The 22,461-nt window shown below is 39.6% G+C and overlaps 1 protein-coding gene across 3 annotated transcripts in view; it reads right to left on the bottom strand.

The window, feature by feature from the left end:
* Positions 1 to 22,461, bottom strand: part of GLIS3 (GLIS family zinc finger 3) — a 499,285-nt gene that overhangs the window by 315,822 nt on the left and 161,002 nt on the right. For all 3 annotated transcript variants that reach the window (XM_089913241.1, XM_089913242.1, XM_022573610.3), the window contains exons 2-3: positions 18,572 to 18,779; positions 11,723 to 12,842 (exon numbers count right to left, since the gene is read on the bottom strand). In XM_089913241.1, coding sequence (XP_089769367.1) covers positions 11,723 to 12,842; positions 18,572 to 18,779 — 1,328 coding nt within the window. The remainder of the gene's footprint in view (positions 1 to 11,722; positions 12,843 to 18,571; positions 18,780 to 22,461) is intronic.

The raw sequence follows: 22,461 nt of genomic DNA, 5'->3' as shown, positions 1-22,461 counted from the left end.
ACAGGATACCCAAGGAAAAAAATGGCTGGCAACATTTTCTGAGGTGTTGGAGGGAACGAACGAACTGTCCTTTTGCTTCCTAAAAGTTAACTCAAAAACTTTATTTGCTTATTTTTAACATTTTATTATGGAAAATTTCAAATCTTCTCACAAGTAGAAACAATAGAATAATAATAACCTCCATGTACCCATCCTGACTCCAAGAATATATGTATACACACACACACACACATATACATATACACAGACATAGATAGATCAGTTGATTGGTTAGTAAAAAGATAGAGATGTATGTATATATATTTGAGAGATACTATATGTTATTCTAATCATTGAGCGAGATGCCATGGGTAGGACTCAAAGATGAATAATGATGTTGGAATATGTCGTTATAAAGAAGAGAATGTGAATCTCAAGCTCCACAAATTACTTCACTCTGAGGGCTATGGTGAAGATTAAAGCAATCTAGTAGCTCAGAATTTGTAAGACCATTATTTTCTTTCCCTTTTCATTTCCCTAAATGAGTTTCTGTCTAAGGGAGAGGTTTAACACTTTCTTCCTAGTGAAAATAGCAACTACCCCTGGGAAGGCCAGTGCACTGAATCTTTTCTCAGTCATTCACCATTTATTTATATGTAGAATTTTATCTTTGCTGAACTTTTTTCCCAAAAGCAAGGCTTGAATAGATGGAGGGAAAAAATAAGGAGCAAAAGCATGGGCCCTAAGGCAGCATGGAAATTCTGAGGGAAGGAGACAATAAGAGTCACCACAAATGTAATGGAAGACAAATTTCCATTTCAGAATTTTTTTAAGGTGGGGTCCCCCATTTTCCCTTCATTACAACTGCTCTTCCACCTCCAAATCCATTCTCTTGGCTAACAAAGCACCATTTGGTGGTTTCACGCTAGAAACTAACTGGGAATGGGAGATGGAAGTGGCAGAAGAGAAAGAGTTTACTTGTAGCAATATTTCTAATCAAAGGATGAGCTTTCCCAGCTTAAAATTAAAGCATTTTCAAATAAGCATGGTAAAACACAAAAAAGAAATTGTTCTATAAATACAAGCCTGAGATGCTGCCTCGTAAATTTTAAGGACAAGACCGGTCAGATGCCTTATCTGGAGCACTCTGAACACCTAAGTCTACTGACGTTGGCTCCAGGCTGTGCTCTCTGGTCACGCAAGCAAATAGCCCAACATTGGGAGGCTCAAGCCCCAGGTGAGGTGAGTGCTCTAGAGCAGGAAGCTCAAGTAACAAAAGGCCAGTCTCTGCTTTCACTCTGCCTTCCCCTGTCTAAAGAGGCATGAGGCCCTAAGGTGCTCCAGATTGAATCAGCAGGAATGGGTGCCATTTTGATGAGAATTTACTTAATGTGCACTCCTCTAACCATCTCAAACATTTAGCTCTGCTCTGTATTAATTCAGTCTGAGAAGAAAAAAATTCCACAGTAAATCTTAGCAGTCAGAGGGTGGGAGGAAGTCTGGAAAGGGCTGACAAGCTCAACATGACGAGTACCAGTCCAACCTTTGCTTAACAGTACTTCACTACTTTACGGATTATAAAAGGAAATATTTAACTAATAGAAGGCTACTCATACACAGGATAATGTATGCAGCCCCTGTCCACTTCTTAGTCATTCCACATAACTGCTCAAATAGCCTTTGGTCCCTAGTCTTCCTCGGGTTTTTAATTTTCTTTAAAGCCCACCACAGAAAATACTTTTACGTTTGTCTCCATTTATGTGGAGACAAACACTCCATTTATGTGTTTCTTATCATTTGGCATAAGAAAAATTTGTGTTTCATATTATAGCTGGCAAGAGATACATTTCAATGAAGAATGAAACTATAAACTTTAAGAGACAATGAGATGGTTTGGGGGACATCAGAGTTTCATTTCACATGCACTAAAGCACTGTGCTTACTTCCTTAATAATGCTGCCTCCTAAGACTTTTTTTGTTTTAACTGAATTTGCATTTGTATTAACTAGGTGTGTAATTCTTTCTAATTTTCAAAATATTATCCCTGTTTGATAGTAAAAGTCCTTTGTTATTGGCCCAAGGTGAATTTCCAGCCTCCCTTCACACTCCTACCTAGTCTTGGACCATCGAACTACCTAGGAACTGTTTCTTTCCTGGACTCTTTCACACCCCTGTGTTATCACATACTGTGGTGCTCCATCTGAATGGCTTCCTTCCTTTTCTCTGCAAGAATCACTGTCTGCTTTCAAGATGCAGTCGCCTCCTCTAAGACTCTACAGAGCTGGAAGCTTCTTCCCCTGTTTTCCCATTAAAACAATCTGCATAGACCTATATCATAGCCCTTGTTTCATTACTGTGTAAATAACTATTTTCACAGCTGTCACTGCTAGAAGACTGTGATCTCTTCAAAAGAATGTCCCATTTATTTCCATACCTACTCACCCCCAGCTTCCAGGACAGGGCATGGCACGTGGCTTGTACTCAGTGATCAAATAAATGAATGAGCATGCATTGATTGGTTGGACACATCAGTGCAAATACTGTTTGGTTTTTTCTGTTTTTTTCTATTTTTTTGGCCACACCATGCAGCATGAGGGACCTTAGTTCCCCGACCAGGGATCAAACCCATGGTCCCTTCAGTGGAAGCACGGTGTCTTAACCGCTGGACCGCCAGGGAAGTCCCTGCATATACTATTTGGGCAGGACAACTATACATCCTAGTTTTCCTAGGACAAGCCTGTTTTGCACAGATATTCCAGGGAAAGAGAACCCCTTTCACTCTCAAAATTGTCCCAATTTGATCAATAAACTATACGCTCACCTTAAGTTTGGAGCATGGTGTAAATTACTCATGCACATTGCCCCTGCCTGCCCAGAACTAGGTCATCTCATTTTCCAGTTTCTCAGTTACTTTTCAAATTAACTATTTTTTAAAGTCTTCAAAATTCAAAATTATTATTCTCTGTACTCAAATCCAGCATCCATGGACCAAGAAAATAAAAATAAATACTGTGCTGCAAAATAAGAACACACAGGTTTCATTCCATTTTCTCATCAAATTCCTATCTACACCAACCTCCCATATGAGCGATGACACCCACTAAACCAACCAATCTCCCCTCTGGTTGAGGCTGCCCACAGTTCAAGCCAAGGGGAAATCGAGCCTGCCCACCCAGGTTGTGTGTTTGCCAGCCACACATCCACCACCCAGGGTTACAACATTCATTGTCTTATTGATAGTCCAGAGGCCCTGACTCAGTAATTACAGTAGAAACTAATAAATCTGCCCAGAAAAAAAAAAAAAAATCTCTTTTCCACATCATTCTACCCAGAGCTTGAAGAAAACACTTCTGAAAGATCAAAGAGAATCAGACTACCTCTTTTATGGAAAAATAAATGTGGTCTTTCACTCTACATACTTGAATTCCATTTGGACTCAAAGATGTCAACACGACCACTCAGAGCAAACGTAATCAAGAAATATTCCAAAGGTCACAAAAGACATTTCTAATAAATCACCAAACTAATTTTCCACACTGATGGAGAATGAACTAAGAAAAATACATTTTAAAATCTACATATGAAGGATGCTCAACATCACTAATTATTAGAGAAATACAAATCAAAACTGCAATGAGGCATCACCTCACACCAGTCAGAATGGCCATTATCAAAAAAATCTACAAACAATAGATGCTGGAGAGGGTGTGGAGAAAAGGGAACCCTCTTGCACTGTTGGTGGGAATAGAAATTGACACAGCCACTATGGAGAACAGTATGGAGATTCCTTAAAAAACTAAAGATAGAACTACCATATGACCCAGCAATCCCACTACTGGGCATATACCCTGAAAAAGCCATAATTCAAAAAGAGTCATGTACCCCAATGCTCCTTACAGCACTATTTACAGTAGCCAGGACATGGAAGCAACCTAAGTGTCCATCAACAGATGAATGGATAAAGAAGATGTGGTATATATATATATACAATGGAATATTAGCCATAAAAAGAAACAAAATTGAGTTACTTGTAGTGAGGTGGATGGACCTAGAGACTGTCATACAGAGTGAAGTAAGTCAGAAAGAGAAAAACAAATACCGTATGCTAACACACAAATATGGAATCTAAGAAAACAGTACTGATGAACCCAGTGGCAGGGCAAGAATAAAGACACAGATGTAGAGAATGGACTTGAGGACATGGGGAGGGGGAAGGGTAAGCTGGGACGAAGTGAGAGAGTGGCATGGACATATATACACTACCAAACGTAAAATAGATAGCTGGTGGGAAGCAGCTGCATAGCACAGCGAGATCAGCTCGGTGCTTTGATCAGCTTGGGAGGGCGCAAGGGAGACGCAAGAGGGAGGGGGTATGGGGATATATGTATACATATAGCTGATTCACTTTGTTATACAGTAGAAACTAACACACCATTGTAAAGCAGTTATATTCCAATAAACATAAAAAAATAAAAATAAATCAAATAAAATCTACATATGAACAAACCTCAGGAGATCTAAAATATATCCCCTTAATCAGATCTTTTAGGAAAAGATTACCATAGTTTTTTGTAATTTTAAAAACATTATTTCAGGGCATGAAATTAGAGAAAAACCACAAAACAAATATAAACTAAAAGGAACATTAACTGTCATGTAGTTAATGATTTTGCTTAATGAGGATAAAGCCTCAAGTATTCAGCCTCTTAAAGTTTCTCTCATTATCTATTGTTTTTCATTAATCCTAGAAGTGCCGGGCAAAGAAACATAAACCACAATTTGCTATGAAACGTTTGCCCAAATCTGCTATGAATTTATTTTCAAGACAAAGTTCATGAAAGGCCAGTTCCTCAGGTAAAGTGGATTAAATGCCTTCTAAAGGGAAATAAAATTAAACCACTACCAAATGGAAGGTTTCTAAACTGTGTTTTGGGATGTAAAATCCAATTTGACAGACGCCTTATAAACTGTGGCCAATGCCCCATCTGATGAGAATTTCTGTGGTTTTGTTTTTACCTATACTAACGGGTTTGTAATTTATAGTGACATATATATGTCTACACTATGTTGGATATGTCTATACACAGATAAATATGGTGGCATCTCTTTCTTATGTAAAATCAATGGGAAAAAAATCTTGTGATTTAGTTGTATCTTTTTAAAATCACTGAGTTTGCATTAAATACTTGACAGACTGATGCCTTGTGGGATACAATTTGGAAGCTACGCTCTCTCTGATCTTTACCAGATGTTTCACTGGTGGTGTTTCAGCCTCAAGAGACAAAGAGGATATTAATGTTAATTTTATTTATTTAATCACATCAGGCAGATTTGATAAAAGGGAAAATTCAATATTTTAGCAATTTACCAACTCTTCAGAAACATCCATAGTAGCAAAAATGTTTTGAAGATCATTTTATATTAAAAGCAGAAAGGCTGCATTGTAGTTGTTAGGGGAAAGACTCTATTTTACCTTTAAAAATGGGAGCAATGTGACAGATTTGTCAGTTCCACTTTTAACTCAAGAGGCAAGGAGGTGGCAATGACATTCTTTACTCAGCACAGACTCATCCCAACCTTTAACTGACTATTAATTGTAGAGAGAGAATACTCTGCATATGAAATGGACACTCAGTTGAAAGCCTTCTGCCACGACCAGCGCTGCTCTGTTATCTTCTTATCCCTTGTCTTGACTTTTATTCCAAGGGAACACGAAATTATCCTAATCATTGTCAGGACACCGATGATAATGAAAATGTACTTGCTACTAAACAGTGCCTCCCTATGCCTTAACTAAAATGACAAGGTAGGCTTTCATCTATCTAGAGTTCAGTGTCAGAATGTGGAAGCTTTTGGAGCACTAGTTCTCACCCTTCTGCACTTTAGAATCACCTGGAAAGCTACACACCCCACCAATTACATCTCAGACTCTGGGGGTAGGACCCAGGTATGGGTATTTTTTAAATCTTTTCAGGCAATTCCAATGTCAGCCAAAGTGGAAAACCACCTCCTTGGAGTAAGTAGGCAATGGCCAAACAACTTTCTAGTCTTAGAAAAATCGCTTAATTTCCCTAGGCTTTTTTCTCCTCTCTGAAAAACTGGTATGTGTGGAAGGGAGTTAAGAGTATTATACGCATTGATTTTCTTTTCTTTTCTTTTTAGATAAAAATATATATTTACAGTTATAAAATATTTCAAACAGGCAGCAAAGCATAGAAAATATTATAAGATACCTATGACAGCTGTATTGCCACCACCAAACATTTTAATATTCTGCCATATTTGTTTCATTTCTCTCCCTCTTCGGATAAAAGATACATCCCGTGTCTTCCTATTTCTTTCATCTCTAGAAGTATCCACTATCCTAAGGTTATCCTGCCTACATGATTTTATTGTTTAACCAAGTAATTATGTATCTACAACAACTGTATAATACTGCTTAGCATGTGTTTAAATATACATAAATTATATTACACTGTATATACCCTTTTGCATGTAATTGTTTCATTCAACATTGTTATCTATTTATCCATGTTGTTATCTATCAATCTATAGATATATCGATTTATATATAGCTTCTTAATTTTAAATTCCTTTATATTATTTCATTAGGAATAAACCACAGTTTGTTGACTCACCTTACCTATGGACAGATAGGTTATTTATACTTTTTTAAAAAAACAGAGGCATGGGGACTTCCCTGGTGGCGCAGTGGTTAAGAATCCGCCTGCCAATGCCGGGGACATGGGTTTGAGCCCTGGTCCGGGAAGATCCCACATGCTGCGGAGCAGCTAAGCCCATGTGCCACAACTACTGAGCCTGGGCTCTAGAGCCCACAAGTCACAACTACTGAGCCTGGGTGCCACAACTACTGAAACCCGCATACCTAGAGCCCGTGCTCCACAACAAGAGAAGCCACCACAATGAGAAGCCCGCGTGATGCAACAAAGAGTAGCCCCCGCTTGCAGCAAATGAAGACCCAACGCAGCCAAAAATAAATAAATTTATAAAAAAAAAAAAAACACAAAGGCATGTCTTCCTGCCACCAAGAGTTGCTCTAGGATAGACACTTAGACATGGTTTTGTTGGATATGCTCATCTTCACGTTTGCTAGATATTCTCAAAAATTTTTCCAAGTGGTTACACTAGTTTACTCTCACTAACAATGTTAAAACATTCCCTTCTCCATACCCTCCAATACTTGACATTATGAGAATTTATTTATTTATTTTTTTGTGGTACGCGGGCCTCTCACTGTTGTGGCCTCTCCCGTTGCGGAGCACATGCTCCGGACGCGCAGGCTCAGCGGCCATGGCTCACAGGCCTAGCCGCTCCACGGCATGTGGGATCTTCCCGGACTGGGGCACGAACCCGTGTCCCCTGCATCGGCAGGCGGACTCTCAACCACTGCGCCACCAGAGAAGCCCGAGAATTTATTAATTGTTGCCAATATGAAGATTGTGGAGTGATAATTAATAATTATGCCTAGATGATATTTTCCTGAGGTCCCTTCTAGTCAGGTAATTGTGGTCACCACATCAATGCCAAGTCTTATCAAAATAATAAAATAAAGGATGTGGGGAAAAAAAAACCTTCTTCCGTATTTTACAATGAATTTACTTTTCCTCAAGAAATGTTTTACATGGCTAAGGCTGGCCCATAACCCATAAATCAGTCCATAAAAGAGGAATGCGGACATGGCCCCAGCTCTGTATTTATTTTCTTGTATTCCATAATCCAATGTTACTTAAAAAGCAAACGGCCCAATAGTCAAGCCAAAGCAAATACTTTGCATTTTGCCAGGCAAAATGTCTGTGGAGAAATGAGTCAATTCATACAAGATTCAAAGCTGTCTTTGGTCAGTGACATTTTTGTGAAAATCTGTGGGTGGGTAAAAGTTTTACAAAATTCCTTTTTGCTATTGGATAAAATTCATCCAGGAAAAATAAGCAAAGTTTAAGTGGCGACCCACATTCCCCCTAATTCCCTCATTAACACTCCCTAACCTCCCAGCCCAACTGCTTTCTTTTGTGCACAAAGGCCAGGATCAGTGTTTCTGATCCTGGCAACAGAACCCTGTCCCTTTGCTCACTCTGCCCTGATCAGATAGGCTTTCTCATGAGAAGTGTGTCTGATCTCATTCAGAGGACACCTTCCTGGGAACGCTACTGAGGTGTTGCATACTCTTCAACTTAATGGCAAAAAGACCTACTACGGTAAAAACGTTCTCAGTGTGCACTCAGTGGAACACTTACTATGGCTACTGTTAGGGATGGTTACTGTACATCTATAGTTTGGGGTTATTCTTTACATTGTCCTTTTAGGAACATGAAACACGGGGTTGGGAAAGAAACTAATTATAAGGCTCCATTACTTGCTCTGACTTGAGAATTTGAAACCTTATCATCTCAGAAAAACATAATAGAATTCAGCAAAGTTATACCTGGGAATGTTCAAAAGTTCTGATAATTCTTAGATTCATCAATGTTGAGGTTGGTCTAAGCTCAGGAAGGTCTAAATAGAATGATCTGGCACCTACAAATTGCTTTATTAGTAGACAGAAGTGAATAGACTCAGGTGTTTTTAATATAATATTGCCATATTCCAGTTTCTGATTTAACTGAGGTCCGTCTGTCTGCCTGCTGAGGCTTTTACTTCTCAAGGCCTTTGCCGATGGCTGGGAATATCTCTGTAATCAAGGCCAAGAGCGGGAAGAAAGCAGCTGGTTTGGCTCTCCACAGAAGTCGTAAGAATAAGATCTACAGAAGGGTGGAGTTGTTTGGGTGGGAAAGGGAAAAGAAACCATTCTCTCCTTCCAGTAAGTTAACCAAATAATAAATTAACAATCCTCCCCCAGTTCTGCCACCTAAAGTCCTGAGAGATCTGAATCCCAGAGTTCTGGGTAAGGCTGAGGAGTTACAGTCAGAGACTCTGAGAATGTGTTCTCCCATGCATGAGATGGAATTTGGCATCAAGGGAGGACACCAGTGGTAGCCTCTTACTGTAAGCAGGCTGTCACTGAACAGCCCTTTCACACATCCTCCTTTTCACATGACTTCCAGAAGCTCATTGTGCTGCCTGTAGTCATGGTCACCAAACACAATTGGGTCATCACATCTTTCTTGGGTCAATAAGCTAAGTGAGTGAAAAGGATGACTAACTCTAACTATGGTCCACAGAAAATTAACAGCAGTTAAACATACGTAAAACAAAAGTGGACAGGGTCTTATAATTTAAACTGCTCCTAGCCTTTGCAGCATGTGACACAGCCACAAAAACCCAAAGATCACTTCATGTCTCCAAAAGAAGAATGTGGTCATTTTACTTGGCAAGGATCTTGAGCTTTGAATCAAGGACCATCAGTTTCTAAAAAAGTGAGAGATGAAGCTGTTCAGTTTTAAGAGTTCTGTGTCTGGATTCCAAGAGTGTAAAGACTGGTTTTGCAAGAGGCAGAAGAATGCCTCTTTTTCAGATGCGCATCCACATTAAGCACAACGTCTTCTCTCCACGGGCTACAACTTGAGAGTCTGCTCAACTTTCAGGGCAAAATTATTTCCTGCCAGTTAGCTACAACCCTACAAATCAAGCAGATGACAGGCAGCAACGTAACAGTTTTCACAAGACATGATGCTCATGATATGTACGTCTTATATTCCTGCTAAAAATATACAGTCCCAAGGCAAGAACTGCAGCATTAGTCAGCCCCTAAGAAACCCTGTTTTGTACAACACATTTGCACTATAACATGTGATTTAATGCTTTGTGGGTCTAGATTTGATATGTTATTAAATCTAGCAATCTAAATTTTGCAAAGATTCCATCTAGAAATGGGGAGTAGGCAGACTAGGGGAGAGAGAAAAATCACCTCCCATACCCATCTTGAATAATACCATGAAAAGCTATGCAGACGCCTGCAAACATTCATCTCTCAGCTTATTCTTTCACTGAAGTATTTCTATTTTTAATAGTCATCATGCACTTTAGCAAAAGTCAACTTTATAAAGTTATACGCCTTTTCAAAATCTGGGGATAGTGGGAAAATAGGGAAATCCGTTTGCACAAAAATTAATTTTGCAATGCAAAAAAATATTTTTTTGGATAATTCAAGCCTATATGTTTATTTCAGTAAAGCCAAATCCAGCAAACTATTTTCAGCCAGGATTAGTCAGAACTAAAAGGCTGGACTGTTTTCCTTCAGAGACTGAATGTCTTTCTTGCCTGCAATAGGCCGGTGTGTTCCAAACAGAGTAAACGGAATTGCCTTCAATTGCTTGTCTCTTTCTGGCATTTTTAATGCAGAACCTTACTGACAGAGTAAGGTTTTGTTGGCTGGAATGTAATTATTCTTTTCAGTCATATAACCTGGCATTCTTACAATGTATGAGTTTCAAGTTTTCCTTAAGAAGAATCATAACATGGGGCATAATGTAAGGACAAGAAATGCAATTTCATTCCTCCAGAAATTATTAAAACTCTTTCAAAAATACCTACTGGATGGTGAAAAAGCGCTTCTAATACTTGCCTTACAACTATCACCTGTTTGGTTTGCTTTTACATGAATCTGACAACTTGGCCAATCTATAATCAAGCATAAACATGGTAAACATGGCCCAGATTCTTTATTATCAAGACATACTACAGAAAGAAGGGACTCTGGCTGGGGGAACCACCGTCTAAATAAGTTCCTTTTCCAAATGATATACATTTTTTACACACATTTAGTGACCTGTAGCATATTCAATATCCAGGGAATACCTAAAATTCTCAGATTGTTAACTGTAAAAGAAATATTCCTGTCCATCTAAACTAATATAAAACACATGCTCTTCTTTTTCCAGGAGTTAAGCGAGCTGTCTGAGATTGTGCAAAGCCACCCTGGGATCCCAAGGGTGATGTCCTGCTTGTAAACCCTGAGGGTTTCTGTTAGGTGTGAAATGTTTGTGCAACCATCTAAGAGTCATATTATTCAAAAACAGTAAATTCTGCCAAGAAACAGAGATAGTTCCAGGACTGATGTTGTGAAAGGGGGAAGTGGGGAGAAAGAGACACCATGCCCGCTTCCTTCAACACCAAAGACACAGTCCCCTCTGGGTTCTTTCTCCTTATACATTTTCCACCAAACTCCCTCTCCTTAAAGTTCAGGGAGATCCAGTAAGACTCAGCTCCTGTGGTAACCCTGAGTGTTTTCATGCTGGCTATAAATCATTAACTAGTCTTACAACCTTGGAGGGTGCAGTGTGCAGGCGTGTGGGTGTATGCAGCAACACTTTTACTAGCCAAGTTGCTAAGTATGAGTTCCTTTCTAAATATCAGAACCACCCCTCTAACCCTAACACTCACCCAGTTATTGGAGGGAAGGGAAAATCACTGAATATTTACTTTGGAAAATAGCTAAAGCTTGCTGGTGGTGTAGTGTGTGTTCCTCTGCCCTGCACATTTCAGCAACTTCAAGCTGGTGCCTGGTGGGAATCAATTTTCCAAGACTTTGGACAGTGTGGCAGTGTGAACCTCCCCGGTCATGTACATCTGCAGAAGAGAATCTAGAAGTGGAGATATACCCCAGCCACTACTAATTAAAGAAAACTTCCCCTTTCTCAGGCTGAAGAGGATACCTAGGTACCATGGATACCTAGACCCCTAGCATCCAAACTCCATAAAAGAAAAAAATGCCGCCTAACTTGTGGCAGCGTTTGTTAAACCACATACACCTTCAATGAACTCCCGTGGGCTTTAGGCGACTCACCGAACACTTGTTGGGCTTCTCCCCCGAGTGGACTCTCATGTGAATCAGCAGTTTATAGCGGGCATTGAATGGCTTGTACCTTCGAGGACAACCGGCCCAGAAACAAGTGAAGTCTTCCCCTTTGCGCTGATCTATGTGAACCTTCTCGATGTGCCGCACAAGTTCCTCCTGCTGGTCATACAAGGCGCTGCAGTCAATCCAGCGACAGCAGTGCTTGCCCCCAACGTCTTCCATCTCCCCATCCTCCTCCAGGCCGGCCTGAGGCAGGGCCAGCGGTTGGGTGTGGTGGACGAGCTCTGGGTGATGCAGGTGCGGGTGGGCGTGGTAGGGGGGCGGGGGGCCTTGGGGCGGAGGTGGCAGAGGAGGCAGAGGGGGTGCCGGGGGCAAGTCCAGAGCGCCGCCCGGGAAGTCATCCAGGCGCTCCGTCTTTAGCAGGCCCGCCGGCTGGCCGTCAGAGTCCAGCAGGCCGTGCTGCACCACCATGTTGTTGACCAGGCCGGGCTGCAGGCCGCCGTGCTCCAGTTGCTGCATGCGCTCATACTCCAGCACGCTGTCCTCGTCGTAGGCTGGAAGAGCCAGGCCACCACTGGCCACCCGCACGCCCTTCTGGCTGCTTGGCACCAAGCCTGGCTGGGGAATACAGCTGCCGCGCACCCCCAGGAAATGCCCATAGACCTCTGGTTGTGGGGACATGTTGGCCGGGGAAGACCTTGACCCGTTGATGTAGGCGACCAAGGACGTGGGCGAGGTGCGGATGATGGTATTGAAGTCTATCCCAATGCCATCAGACAACGGGGACAAGGACAGTGCTCTCTTCTTGGAGCGGGCCGAGTGGGACCTGGCCGAAGAGTGCCGGGAACTAGGGTAAGGAGAGTGGCTATTTTCCATCCCGAACAGGTAGGATGGCAATGAGTTAGAGACACTGTTGCTGGGCATGGCTGTTCCAGGAGGAAGGCTGAGGAGGTCCCCTAGATCAATGCCATTCTGAGAGCTGTGGTTGGAGGAGAGCGAAGGGAGAGCCCTGTAGCCGTGAGACCACTCTTGTTTCACGCTCAAGGCTGACTGACTTTCTGTCAGACTCAAAGTTGAGGATGCCAAAGACTCACGTGAAATAAGGGACCTGGAACAGCAGCCAGAAGGCGGGGAGAAAAAAAAAGACAAACATTTTAGCAGGATATGGATTGCCTAAGAGCTAAAAGAACATTGCATTGACAATCCCTTAAGTATTTCCCCTAATTACATTCTCGGCTAAACACACATTCTTTGGCTAAGATAAAACCCAAGGCTTTTAGTTCCAGGTAAATAACATTTTACCAAGAAGAACAATAAAAGCTAATGCTCACTGGAATAATAAAACAAAAAGATCTACTATTATAAATAATCTTAATACTTTAAATGATAATAAATCGTCCTTGCTTTATTTTTAAATATCTTTTTTTAATACAGGGAAAAAATTAGAGACCTAGGAATAATTATTGAAGCTTGTTATGGCAAACCAAATAAACAAGTATTTATTAAGCATCTACTGTGTGCAGCACACTACAAATAGGCATCGCAGAACACAAGTCTAAACAGAGTCCCAGCCTTTGAGTGAAATCTGTTTGGTGAGGTAAACATAAACCTATGCTTAATTTGAAAAGAAAAAAATAGTAAATCCTCAAAGTCATCCAGGGGACCTAATAATAATTTCACAAGTTTATTTCACTGACATTAAGGAATTTTAAATGTTTCTATAAAAGACAGCAGTTCACACTGTAAGTACTCAGTCACAACATCAAATTGCCCCAGAAATAAAATATATATAAAATACAGCTGTAATATATATGGGAGTGACAGCCTGAAATCAAGTCATATTTGTAATTATGCATTTGGGCCGTGCAGGGTTTAATCACACCTGCTAGTTTTGGATCTTCCATGAACTGTTGTCCTTGAATCAGAGCAGATTTGGACTGAGAGCAAAGCATTTGCTTTAAGTACTTCACTTTTACAACAATTCCTCTCCTGTCCTTCTTACCCTTTACAAAACATGCCTCACATGTCACAACAGTTAGCTGAATAACAGAATGCTTTGTAATGTAGTCTGGCCACTTTAAAATTCATTTTGCTTTACTATGACATCATTGCCTTAAAAATCATTGAAGAGAAAAGCTATGCCCTTTGGATGGAAAATTTGTCACAAAGAGGCTGGACATAATTCATAATTCACTGTACTCCCAACTCAGAATAGTGTATTCTGAGTTGTAGTGTATCAGAAAAACCTGACTTCTTTATATGTACTTGCACTGGCTTTCTACAGAGATCTTTTTTCTGACAAAAAATTTAAAATAAAATATTGTATAGAATGTCTATCTTCCCAGAATGAACCCATTTACTACTTCCAGCTGTTAAACAGCAACCTGTTGCAAAAGAACTGAGGGAAAAATAGAAGCATTCTCATCCCATCTGTTCCTCTTCTTTTCACAAAATGGAAGCCAGAAACACTGTTTCCTAAAAGCATGAGAAATCAGCAAGAAAACATCTCAGCTCCAAAATGCACAGTATACGGTGGTAGATAACACCATTGTCGATGTGGTGTTTCCATCAAGTGAAGTAATGTTTACCGATGACAAACACAGCAGGAATTTACGTCCAGTTGCCCCTGACACAGATTTCTTTTCCTCTGTCCAGATCCTTATATTTGGACTGAAGTCCTTCTGCAAGCCCCAGAGTGGTTTCTGAACCATCTGTTTTTTAATTCCCCATGGACACTTCCAATTATTTTCCCAGCATACCTGCAGCTTGTAGCTCTCCCTGCAGAGCTCAGCTGAAGGCTCCTGGTGATAGGATGTCAAGGGCCTTTTGGTCCCTTCCCCAGGGATATAACAGAATTGCTTTCTGACCCAAGTCCAATCAGTAGTCATGTCATATATGAGGCAAAGACAACTGACTTCGCTTTACACCCTGAGGTTTAGATGGTTTATATAACATTCTCAAATGGTGCATTTGCCTGGTCACTGTCATACTGGAGGATTTCAGATTTTTAAGCAGTGAATGGCAGGCAGAAAGTATTTTACCCATCTGTATATACTTTGCATTTGAAATTATATTATTTGGTTTGAGGGCTGCCTATAGTGAGTGAGACATGTTCATTTGTTCCACTGTCAAGAGATGTTTCTTATTTTTCTCAAAATACACCTAAAGTATCGTTCGATTTAAATTTGAGCATAACCCCATGCAGGCACATTCCTTAACTCCTTGGACATCTCAGTTTTCTAAGACAGTTATCGTATATTTTTCAGAAAGCAAATTCTATGTTCTATTCACTAAGGTAGTTATATGAAGGGAGAACTCTCTCTTCTATCTTAAACACCTAATAAGAACAAAATTTCCAACAAATGGCCTTTGCCTAGCAGCCTACCTCCCTTCTAAGCAATTACCCCAGATCTTTTAATATTTCAAAGTTCTAATCCATGAAACCTGCCCCAAAGATAGTAGCTCTCAGTAAAAGTCCTCTTTCCAGAAAAATTATATACTGTCTGTACTGAGCCTTAAACATAGCTAACTTCAAGCATCTGTGGGTGTTATCTTCCTCAATAAAATTCAAAGTCCTTCAAAAAAAGGGGTCATTTTTATCTCCGCCAGTACCCACCAGAGTGTTAAAGTTTTCCAAAAAAATATTGATTAAGGTGAGTAATCAATCAATATAATGATAACCATCATTTTTAACTTATGAAGTATTTTCCCTTTGTATTATTTCATTTAATATAGCCTGTGAAGTAAGTAAATTGGATTGTTTAAATAACCTCTGTTTTACAGAGAATAAAACCAAGGTTCTGTGAAATTCCTCCCAGTGACACCAGAAAAAGGACCAAAACTCCTTAAAGAAGTACAAATAAAGCAACATTTGATAGGCAGTCACCTAGCTGGATCACATACATCCTCCACTGTTTTCCCCACAACATACCCCACATGTGGTCCATGCTGCTCTGCTTGATTAAAAGACCTGGTGTACGAGGCTTAAAGTCACACGAGCTACAACTGGAGCACACATTTTCTGTTCTCCTTCTGAAACAATATGCTGAATGATTGTGAAAGATTGCAAAGAACTCTTGCCTATAATCCCTGCTGCTACCCACACCAAGCCTATGGGAAAGAAAGTGACAAAGAGCTGTGGTTCTATCACCATACTTAGAGAAATCTCCATTTCCATATGTTCATCTAATCCTAAGCATATTATTTCTGGTGACTGGTTAATTTGAAGCTATATGTGAAAGAAAGATAACTCAAACAAAATAAAAGCAATATGAAAAACTCAGAAACCAACAGTGAAATAGGTTAGGGTAGCTGGTGAAGCAAGAGCTCAGTAACTCTCATGGGGCCGTAAGAGGTGTAATAACCAAGCTGAACCGCTTGGTTCAATGCCAAGCTCAAAAGAAATACTAACGTATATATGACAAGGAATTCCTCAAAATGATGCTTAAAAGAATGACTACATATATATGTGTACATATATATGCATATATGTCATGAAAAAGAGATGGGCAACAAGAGTTACAGAATTGATCCAATGAAGTATTACTTATAATAATGAAATAAAGGGAAACAAATGCCCAGTAATAAGATACTGATAAAAATTATAGTTTTATTTATATACTTTTTAATAAAATGGAATCTTGGGCAGGAAGAAGTCATTATATGATGCTAAATATATTTTTACCACAAAAGATTATTACAAAGGAAAGTGTTTCTATTAACGAAAAAAGTAAATATAATACTATGTAGATCATTATAGATCAATTTGATGGAAAGGGAAACCTATGCTTATGATGTATATGTTTGCCTACAGCTAGAAGGATATATGTCAAAATTCCACCCATGGTTGCCTGTGAGTGGTAGGATTCGGGATGACTATCATATACTGTCTTGTGCTTGTCCATATTTTCCACATTTTCTACAATGAGTAAGAATTACATAGATAATCAGGAAAAAACAATAAATTTTACAACTTTTTATAGGGTGGCCATAACTCAGACTGAACAGTTATGTCCCCATCCAGCTCCCCACCCCCCCACCCCCTCCCCCCCAGGCATTCCCCCAATACACAAAGCTGATTCTCTCTCCATCTTCTCTTCATCTCTAGATAGCAAAATGCCTTCAAGTTGAACTGTTGCCTCCTGTCCTATCTCTCCTCTTATGGAACACACAAACCAATTTAAGTATCACAAATAAATGTGACCTTTCCAAATTGCTAAAAGTAAATTCGATATTTCACCAAGCCAGTTCCCAACTCCTGTTTCTTTGCTCATCCTACAAAAATTATTTCCATAGAAGGACTCACAGAATACATAATCAAAACATATATATCAGTGCATCTCTAAGATGTTATCTTTTAAGGATAAAAATTTATGCTAAGGAATCAAATATGCCAGAAAACACTGAGATAATGACCCTTCCCTGCCCGACCCATGAAAGGGACTGCACTAGATACATGCATGGCTGGAGCAGCCTGTGCCCTGCCTACCTTCAGTTTCTCCATTAATTATGACTCTCTGCCTTCAAGGCATGGGCTGGACTTGCCACAGACAGGAAGCTGAAGGCTTCCCAATGACATCTACCCCACGAGTACAGTTAATTTTACATGCAATACTCAGCAAGTCTGAAGAGTCCCTCAAGGCATAATCATCAATAGGAAAATGACAGGAGCAGCTTCCCATCACAAAAAAAATCTCAGGTGAAAAACAAGTTTCCATCTCATGAAAAAATTGGCATAAAAAATGATCCAGGAACTGTGATTTCAGAGTCTCAAATAGCAGCTAGGAGGACAGTGCAGAGACACAAGAAGGGGAAAGGGGGATAAGAGGAAAAGAAAAAGGAAGGGGAGGAACAAGAGGAAGAAACCCAGAACTACAAGGCATCTCAGCAGATTCCAGTCCCCCAAGAAGAGGAACAGAGGTCCACAGAAGAGAGGTCCAATTCCTTCGCAAAATCACAGTTACAACAGATCCGGGACTGAGGCAAAAACTTTGGATTGTATTTCTCCAAGAAGACTACTTACAGAAGATGAAATAATTCATTTCAAACATAGAAATAGACCTTATACTTTGTACAGTAGTTTGGTTTTATGTCCCCTGTAATATCGACCTTAAGAAATATAAAAATTTGTTTGAGAAGGTAATTTCCCTATTCAATTATCTCCCATGGAGATAGATGTATAGCATTTATTGGACCTACTTATTCCAGCACCTAATCAGACATTGTGTTGAAATGTTATGGAACTCACACACGAAAGTATGTCTTCCTAGACGCATCATAAAGTCTTGAAATTCATGATTTCTATCTTTACTTTTTCAACTATCTCCCTAAACTTCAACTATTACATTATGCAGGACCATAAATATTTAAGATACTTGGTTAGATGGGTGAATGTATGGCTGGACAGACAAAACAACTGGAAAGCAGCCTTAGGATGCTGCAACTCCTAACACTGAAAAACGAGCAGCTAAGATGGATGCGCATGGAACATCTTTATCTTTCTAGGCCATGATATGACCTGCTTCACCAGGAATCAACAGATTAACACACTGGTATTTAGTCACAGAGGCCCCAAAATCTCAAAGTGCGCCTTAATTTCACTCACACTGTAAGCCAGCAGGTATTAAACCATTCTTCCCAATTAAGATGATATTATGGCACACACAGTTTTTATACACATTCCCCTACAAAGCTCAAATTAAAAGAGCTGCTTGAGTGTGTGTGTGTGTGTGTGTGTGTGTGTGTGTGTTGTGTGGGCATGCATTCAGTAAGGAAAGGAAAAACAGTCATGGGCGTGATTATACCATAAGAAGGGGAAAAAAAAAAGTAACTTGAGACCTGGTATCTGAAGGAGGTATATTCAGGTTGGCTGCATTCATTGCCCTCTGTAAGCTAGGACTGATCTGGTTGCATGCTGTAGAGACCTGGCTTGCTGGTGGTGAAATGGGTCCCAGTCGCTGAACCATCATGGGACTGCTGGTGACCACTAGATTGTTGCAGCTGCCTTTTCCAATGGACTTGCACTGAGGCCCAAAGCCAAGAGCCCCTAAAAACAAACGAATCAGGTTAGCTTTCATGTCCCTTATATCAGAAATCAGTAAATACACATATGTGCACACTTATATCAGGACTCATCTTTAGAGACAGTCCTTGGATCACCTTTTTTTTTTTTTTTCCAGTATTAGTGATAGAAAAAAGCTTTCTCTAATTCCGATGAAAAATCCATAATGCTACAATAGAAACCCTTCTATAATCACCACTCATACAAAATATGCTTACATTTTGCTTCTTCTATATAGAAGTGTCCAGTTATATTAAGAATCATATTTTATCATCTCTTTACCTAAAGGGTTAAGGTGGTAAGTAGATGGGATTACTTGTATCAAACCATGTTTTTTCTAGAATAGCTAATATCTTGAATGACCCAGCAAGGAAAGTTGACACTCCTGAAAAAAACTTGTTTAACTGGTTCATTTCATTCCAAGTCTGGTCTTCCAAAATGCCTCTTTAAAAGGATATAGACTGGCTGTGTCTCTCCAATCTTTATTTTTCCTCTTCATCCTAATATATTTTCATTGGACATACACCCAATTTTTTAAAAATCAAGATGAGAGAACCCTAAACAAAACATTCATTCTAAAAGTAGCATGTTAACCAAATTTGACATAAATTTTTCATTTCATTAGTAACAATCTTCGAACGTAGTAAAATTTGGTACATATCCCAGAAGGGAAAGAAAAAAAAGAAACCATCAAGAATCTGTGCCATTACAGAAACGTGAAGAGCAAAGAGGAGAAAGGTAAACACTGCCATGACTCATTTATAAAAAATAATAACAGTGGTTGAATCATTCTAGACATTCTTTTTGCATGGATATACTTTTTCAAACAGTTTTTGCAAACTACCTGGTCCAGTCTCAGTTCCCATTTCAAATAAATCAAAATAAATATGATCTCAGGTTTTTCTGGCAAATTGGCTCTAAAATTTTCTCACCAAATTCCCCATCTTGCTCGTTGATATATTTGGGATCAAAGTAGTAGAAAAGCATCACGGTAACTTTCCTTAGCCCTAAGGAGTATAATTTTTTATTTTGTCTTCTCAAAAATTAGGTTAATAGCCAAAAAAATGACTTCTTCATCTTTTGTAACATTCTATTCCAAAAGCCCACAAACTAAGGATAAACAAGACCTTAGAGTAATCACCAATGCTCTCATCAATGAAACCACATCTCCAAAGTGCTAGGAGAGTCACAGCATCTTTAGCTAGCAGGAAGCCTTCTCTAGTCCAGCCCTCTGGGAAACTAAAATCAAATGGTAACTGACTTGTGTCAGTAAATCACACAGGGATTTACTGACAGAGCAGAAACAGAGTCTACAAGAGTGTATTTTCATGGCACCTGTGTCCTTAAGTTTAGGTGCTGGATGCTTAGTTTCTTCCTTGGATACTTTCCAAGATCCAAGAAAGGTCCAAAAGAAATTTCTGTCTGATTTTTTTTTTCAGATACACAAACCGGAACCTTCCCCTCTTCCTGCAGCTTCTATCTGATGCATCTTCTTGTGCCTTGAAAGATCAGTTATAGATGATAGTCTCTCTGTTTTCATAACTCATATAACACTGTACCATCAGGGCTTCATCTTGACACTAAAAGTAGTGGGTACATTTTTGTGCAATGATCATAGACTTAATATCTTTATAAATTCCAACAAGCTACATGTGATTTGCTTTTCAAACCCCCTTTTTACCTTGGATAAAGGCAGTGTAATGGTTCATACCCTAGCCCAGTATATAAGACACTTGAATCCTATCCCCAGGTTCTATCCCTATCAGCCACTGCTACTAAAAGCAACATTAGATGTCAGGTATTCTGTCAAATTCAGTGTCACATATTCATCTAAGGAACTCATTCGTTTCATGCCTGTTTCCTTCACCATAAAATGGTATTAATATCTACCTCTAAAACAAAGACATATTAGCAGCTAGAACAGCACACCCAACAAATACTACTTGGTGTCAAAGCATACTAATACATTATTTCATCAAATCTTAGATGCCATATATTATGTCATACCATTATTTTATATACCAGTAAGAACAATAAACTAGTACATGGTGTTAATATTTCAGAGATAATCCGATGTGAAAATAATGCAAACCTTAGCATAGATAAATACCAATAAGATTGCTGAAAAAATTATTTTAGCCCTTTTCTTGTTCCTGCTTTTCTCTCTGCTTGGCACAGCCTTACTCTAACTTGTCTACCTAGGAGCACCTCTGTCTTCAAGGTCTTGATTCAAAGGTCATCTTCTCTGTGACTTCCTCTCCCCCACTGCCAACTGGGCAAATCTGACCAATTCTTCTTTTCGTTCCCCCACAGTCTTTCGTAACACATTTGCCTCAGCACCTTCAGGGAACGGAAATGTTTACATGCCTGTCATCCGTTTATACTTCATTGCTTTTTAAAGACAAAGCTCTTGTCTGAGATATCGCTGCTTCCTCAGCACCTAGCCCAGGGCCTATACAGTACACAATAAAGTCTGTCAATGAAGCTAAGAATGAATGAATGAAAATAAAAGATAGTTATACATGATATTAAATACACATTATTTCCACTGAAGCCCTCCTGGTCTTCTTGTCTAAAACAGTGCCATTTTTCAAAAACAGACTCAAACTAAGTCAATCCTTTGATGTTTCTCCACAGTGTGGCTAACTAGGTCTGAATGGAAGATGAAGCTGCGGGAGTAGTAACTATAAATCTATCTCCCTGGACTAGAATTTTACACTGGTCAAGGCTGCCCTTGTAACCCTATACCCTGGATCCTCACATTCACAGTATTTTCTCCGTCTGTAATAAAGAAACATTAATCTTCCCCTCCCCAGTGTCTCCATCATTTTCACTATAACACCTTCTACTCCCAAATTCACTGGTCAACTTGAGCCTCATCTAACCATAGAGGAGTGACAGCTTCTGACTATCACATACGTTTAGCACGAAGCTATACGGTAAATTTCTTGGGAACACTTTATGTTTGTGGAGCAGCTGTAAGAATGTTCTGTAAAATGGCATCATCACTCTCACACAGGGAGGCAAATAACAGTCTGACCAAGAACCACTGTGCTTAATGCAACCATCTAACTCCAATTTTTTTTCATAATGCCAGACAGAATGAACACCTCCAGACTGCTCAGAATTGTGTAATGCATTGTAGTATGGGCTCTGGAGACAGCCTGCTTGGGAACCCCCAACCCAGGCTGGTTGTGTGACTTGGGCAAATTACTTAAATATTTGTGTTTATCTCTATGTGTTCTCATCTGTAAAATGGGAATAAAAGTAACACCACTTTATAAGGTGTTATTGTGCATCTAGTATTAATTACACACGTAAAGGACTTCACATGTTGCCTAGGGCATAGTAGGTACTTGATAGATGTTAGCTGCAATTTTTGTTGTAGTTGTTGTTATTATTGTTCATGCCTGTCATCGCTTTTTTTTTTTTTGCTACATTCTCTTTCTTGAAGTAAGAAGAAAACAGTTCTTTATAATTCCTTGCACAAAACAAGATACAAGTAAATGATACTATTTAATTCTCTACCCATTTCTTTCTGCTTTGAGCCTGGAGCCAACTTTTTTAAAACCAGGTGTCATCACAGATAGAAGAAAAGTTTTCAGCTGGCCAAGTCTGAACATTCCTTGGCTTGTCATTCCCTGAAAACAAACTGTACAACTTTTCT

This window comes from Delphinapterus leucas, chromosome 6 (assembly GCF_059928025.1).
Source record: "Delphinapterus leucas isolate spDelLeu-1000000601 "Yukka" chromosome 6, BTC_Dleu_Yukka2, whole genome shotgun sequence".
NCBI classification, from domain to species: Eukaryota; Metazoa; Chordata; class Mammalia; order Artiodactyla; family Monodontidae; genus Delphinapterus; species Delphinapterus leucas.
This window is presented reverse-complemented; position numbering and strand designations above follow the sequence as displayed.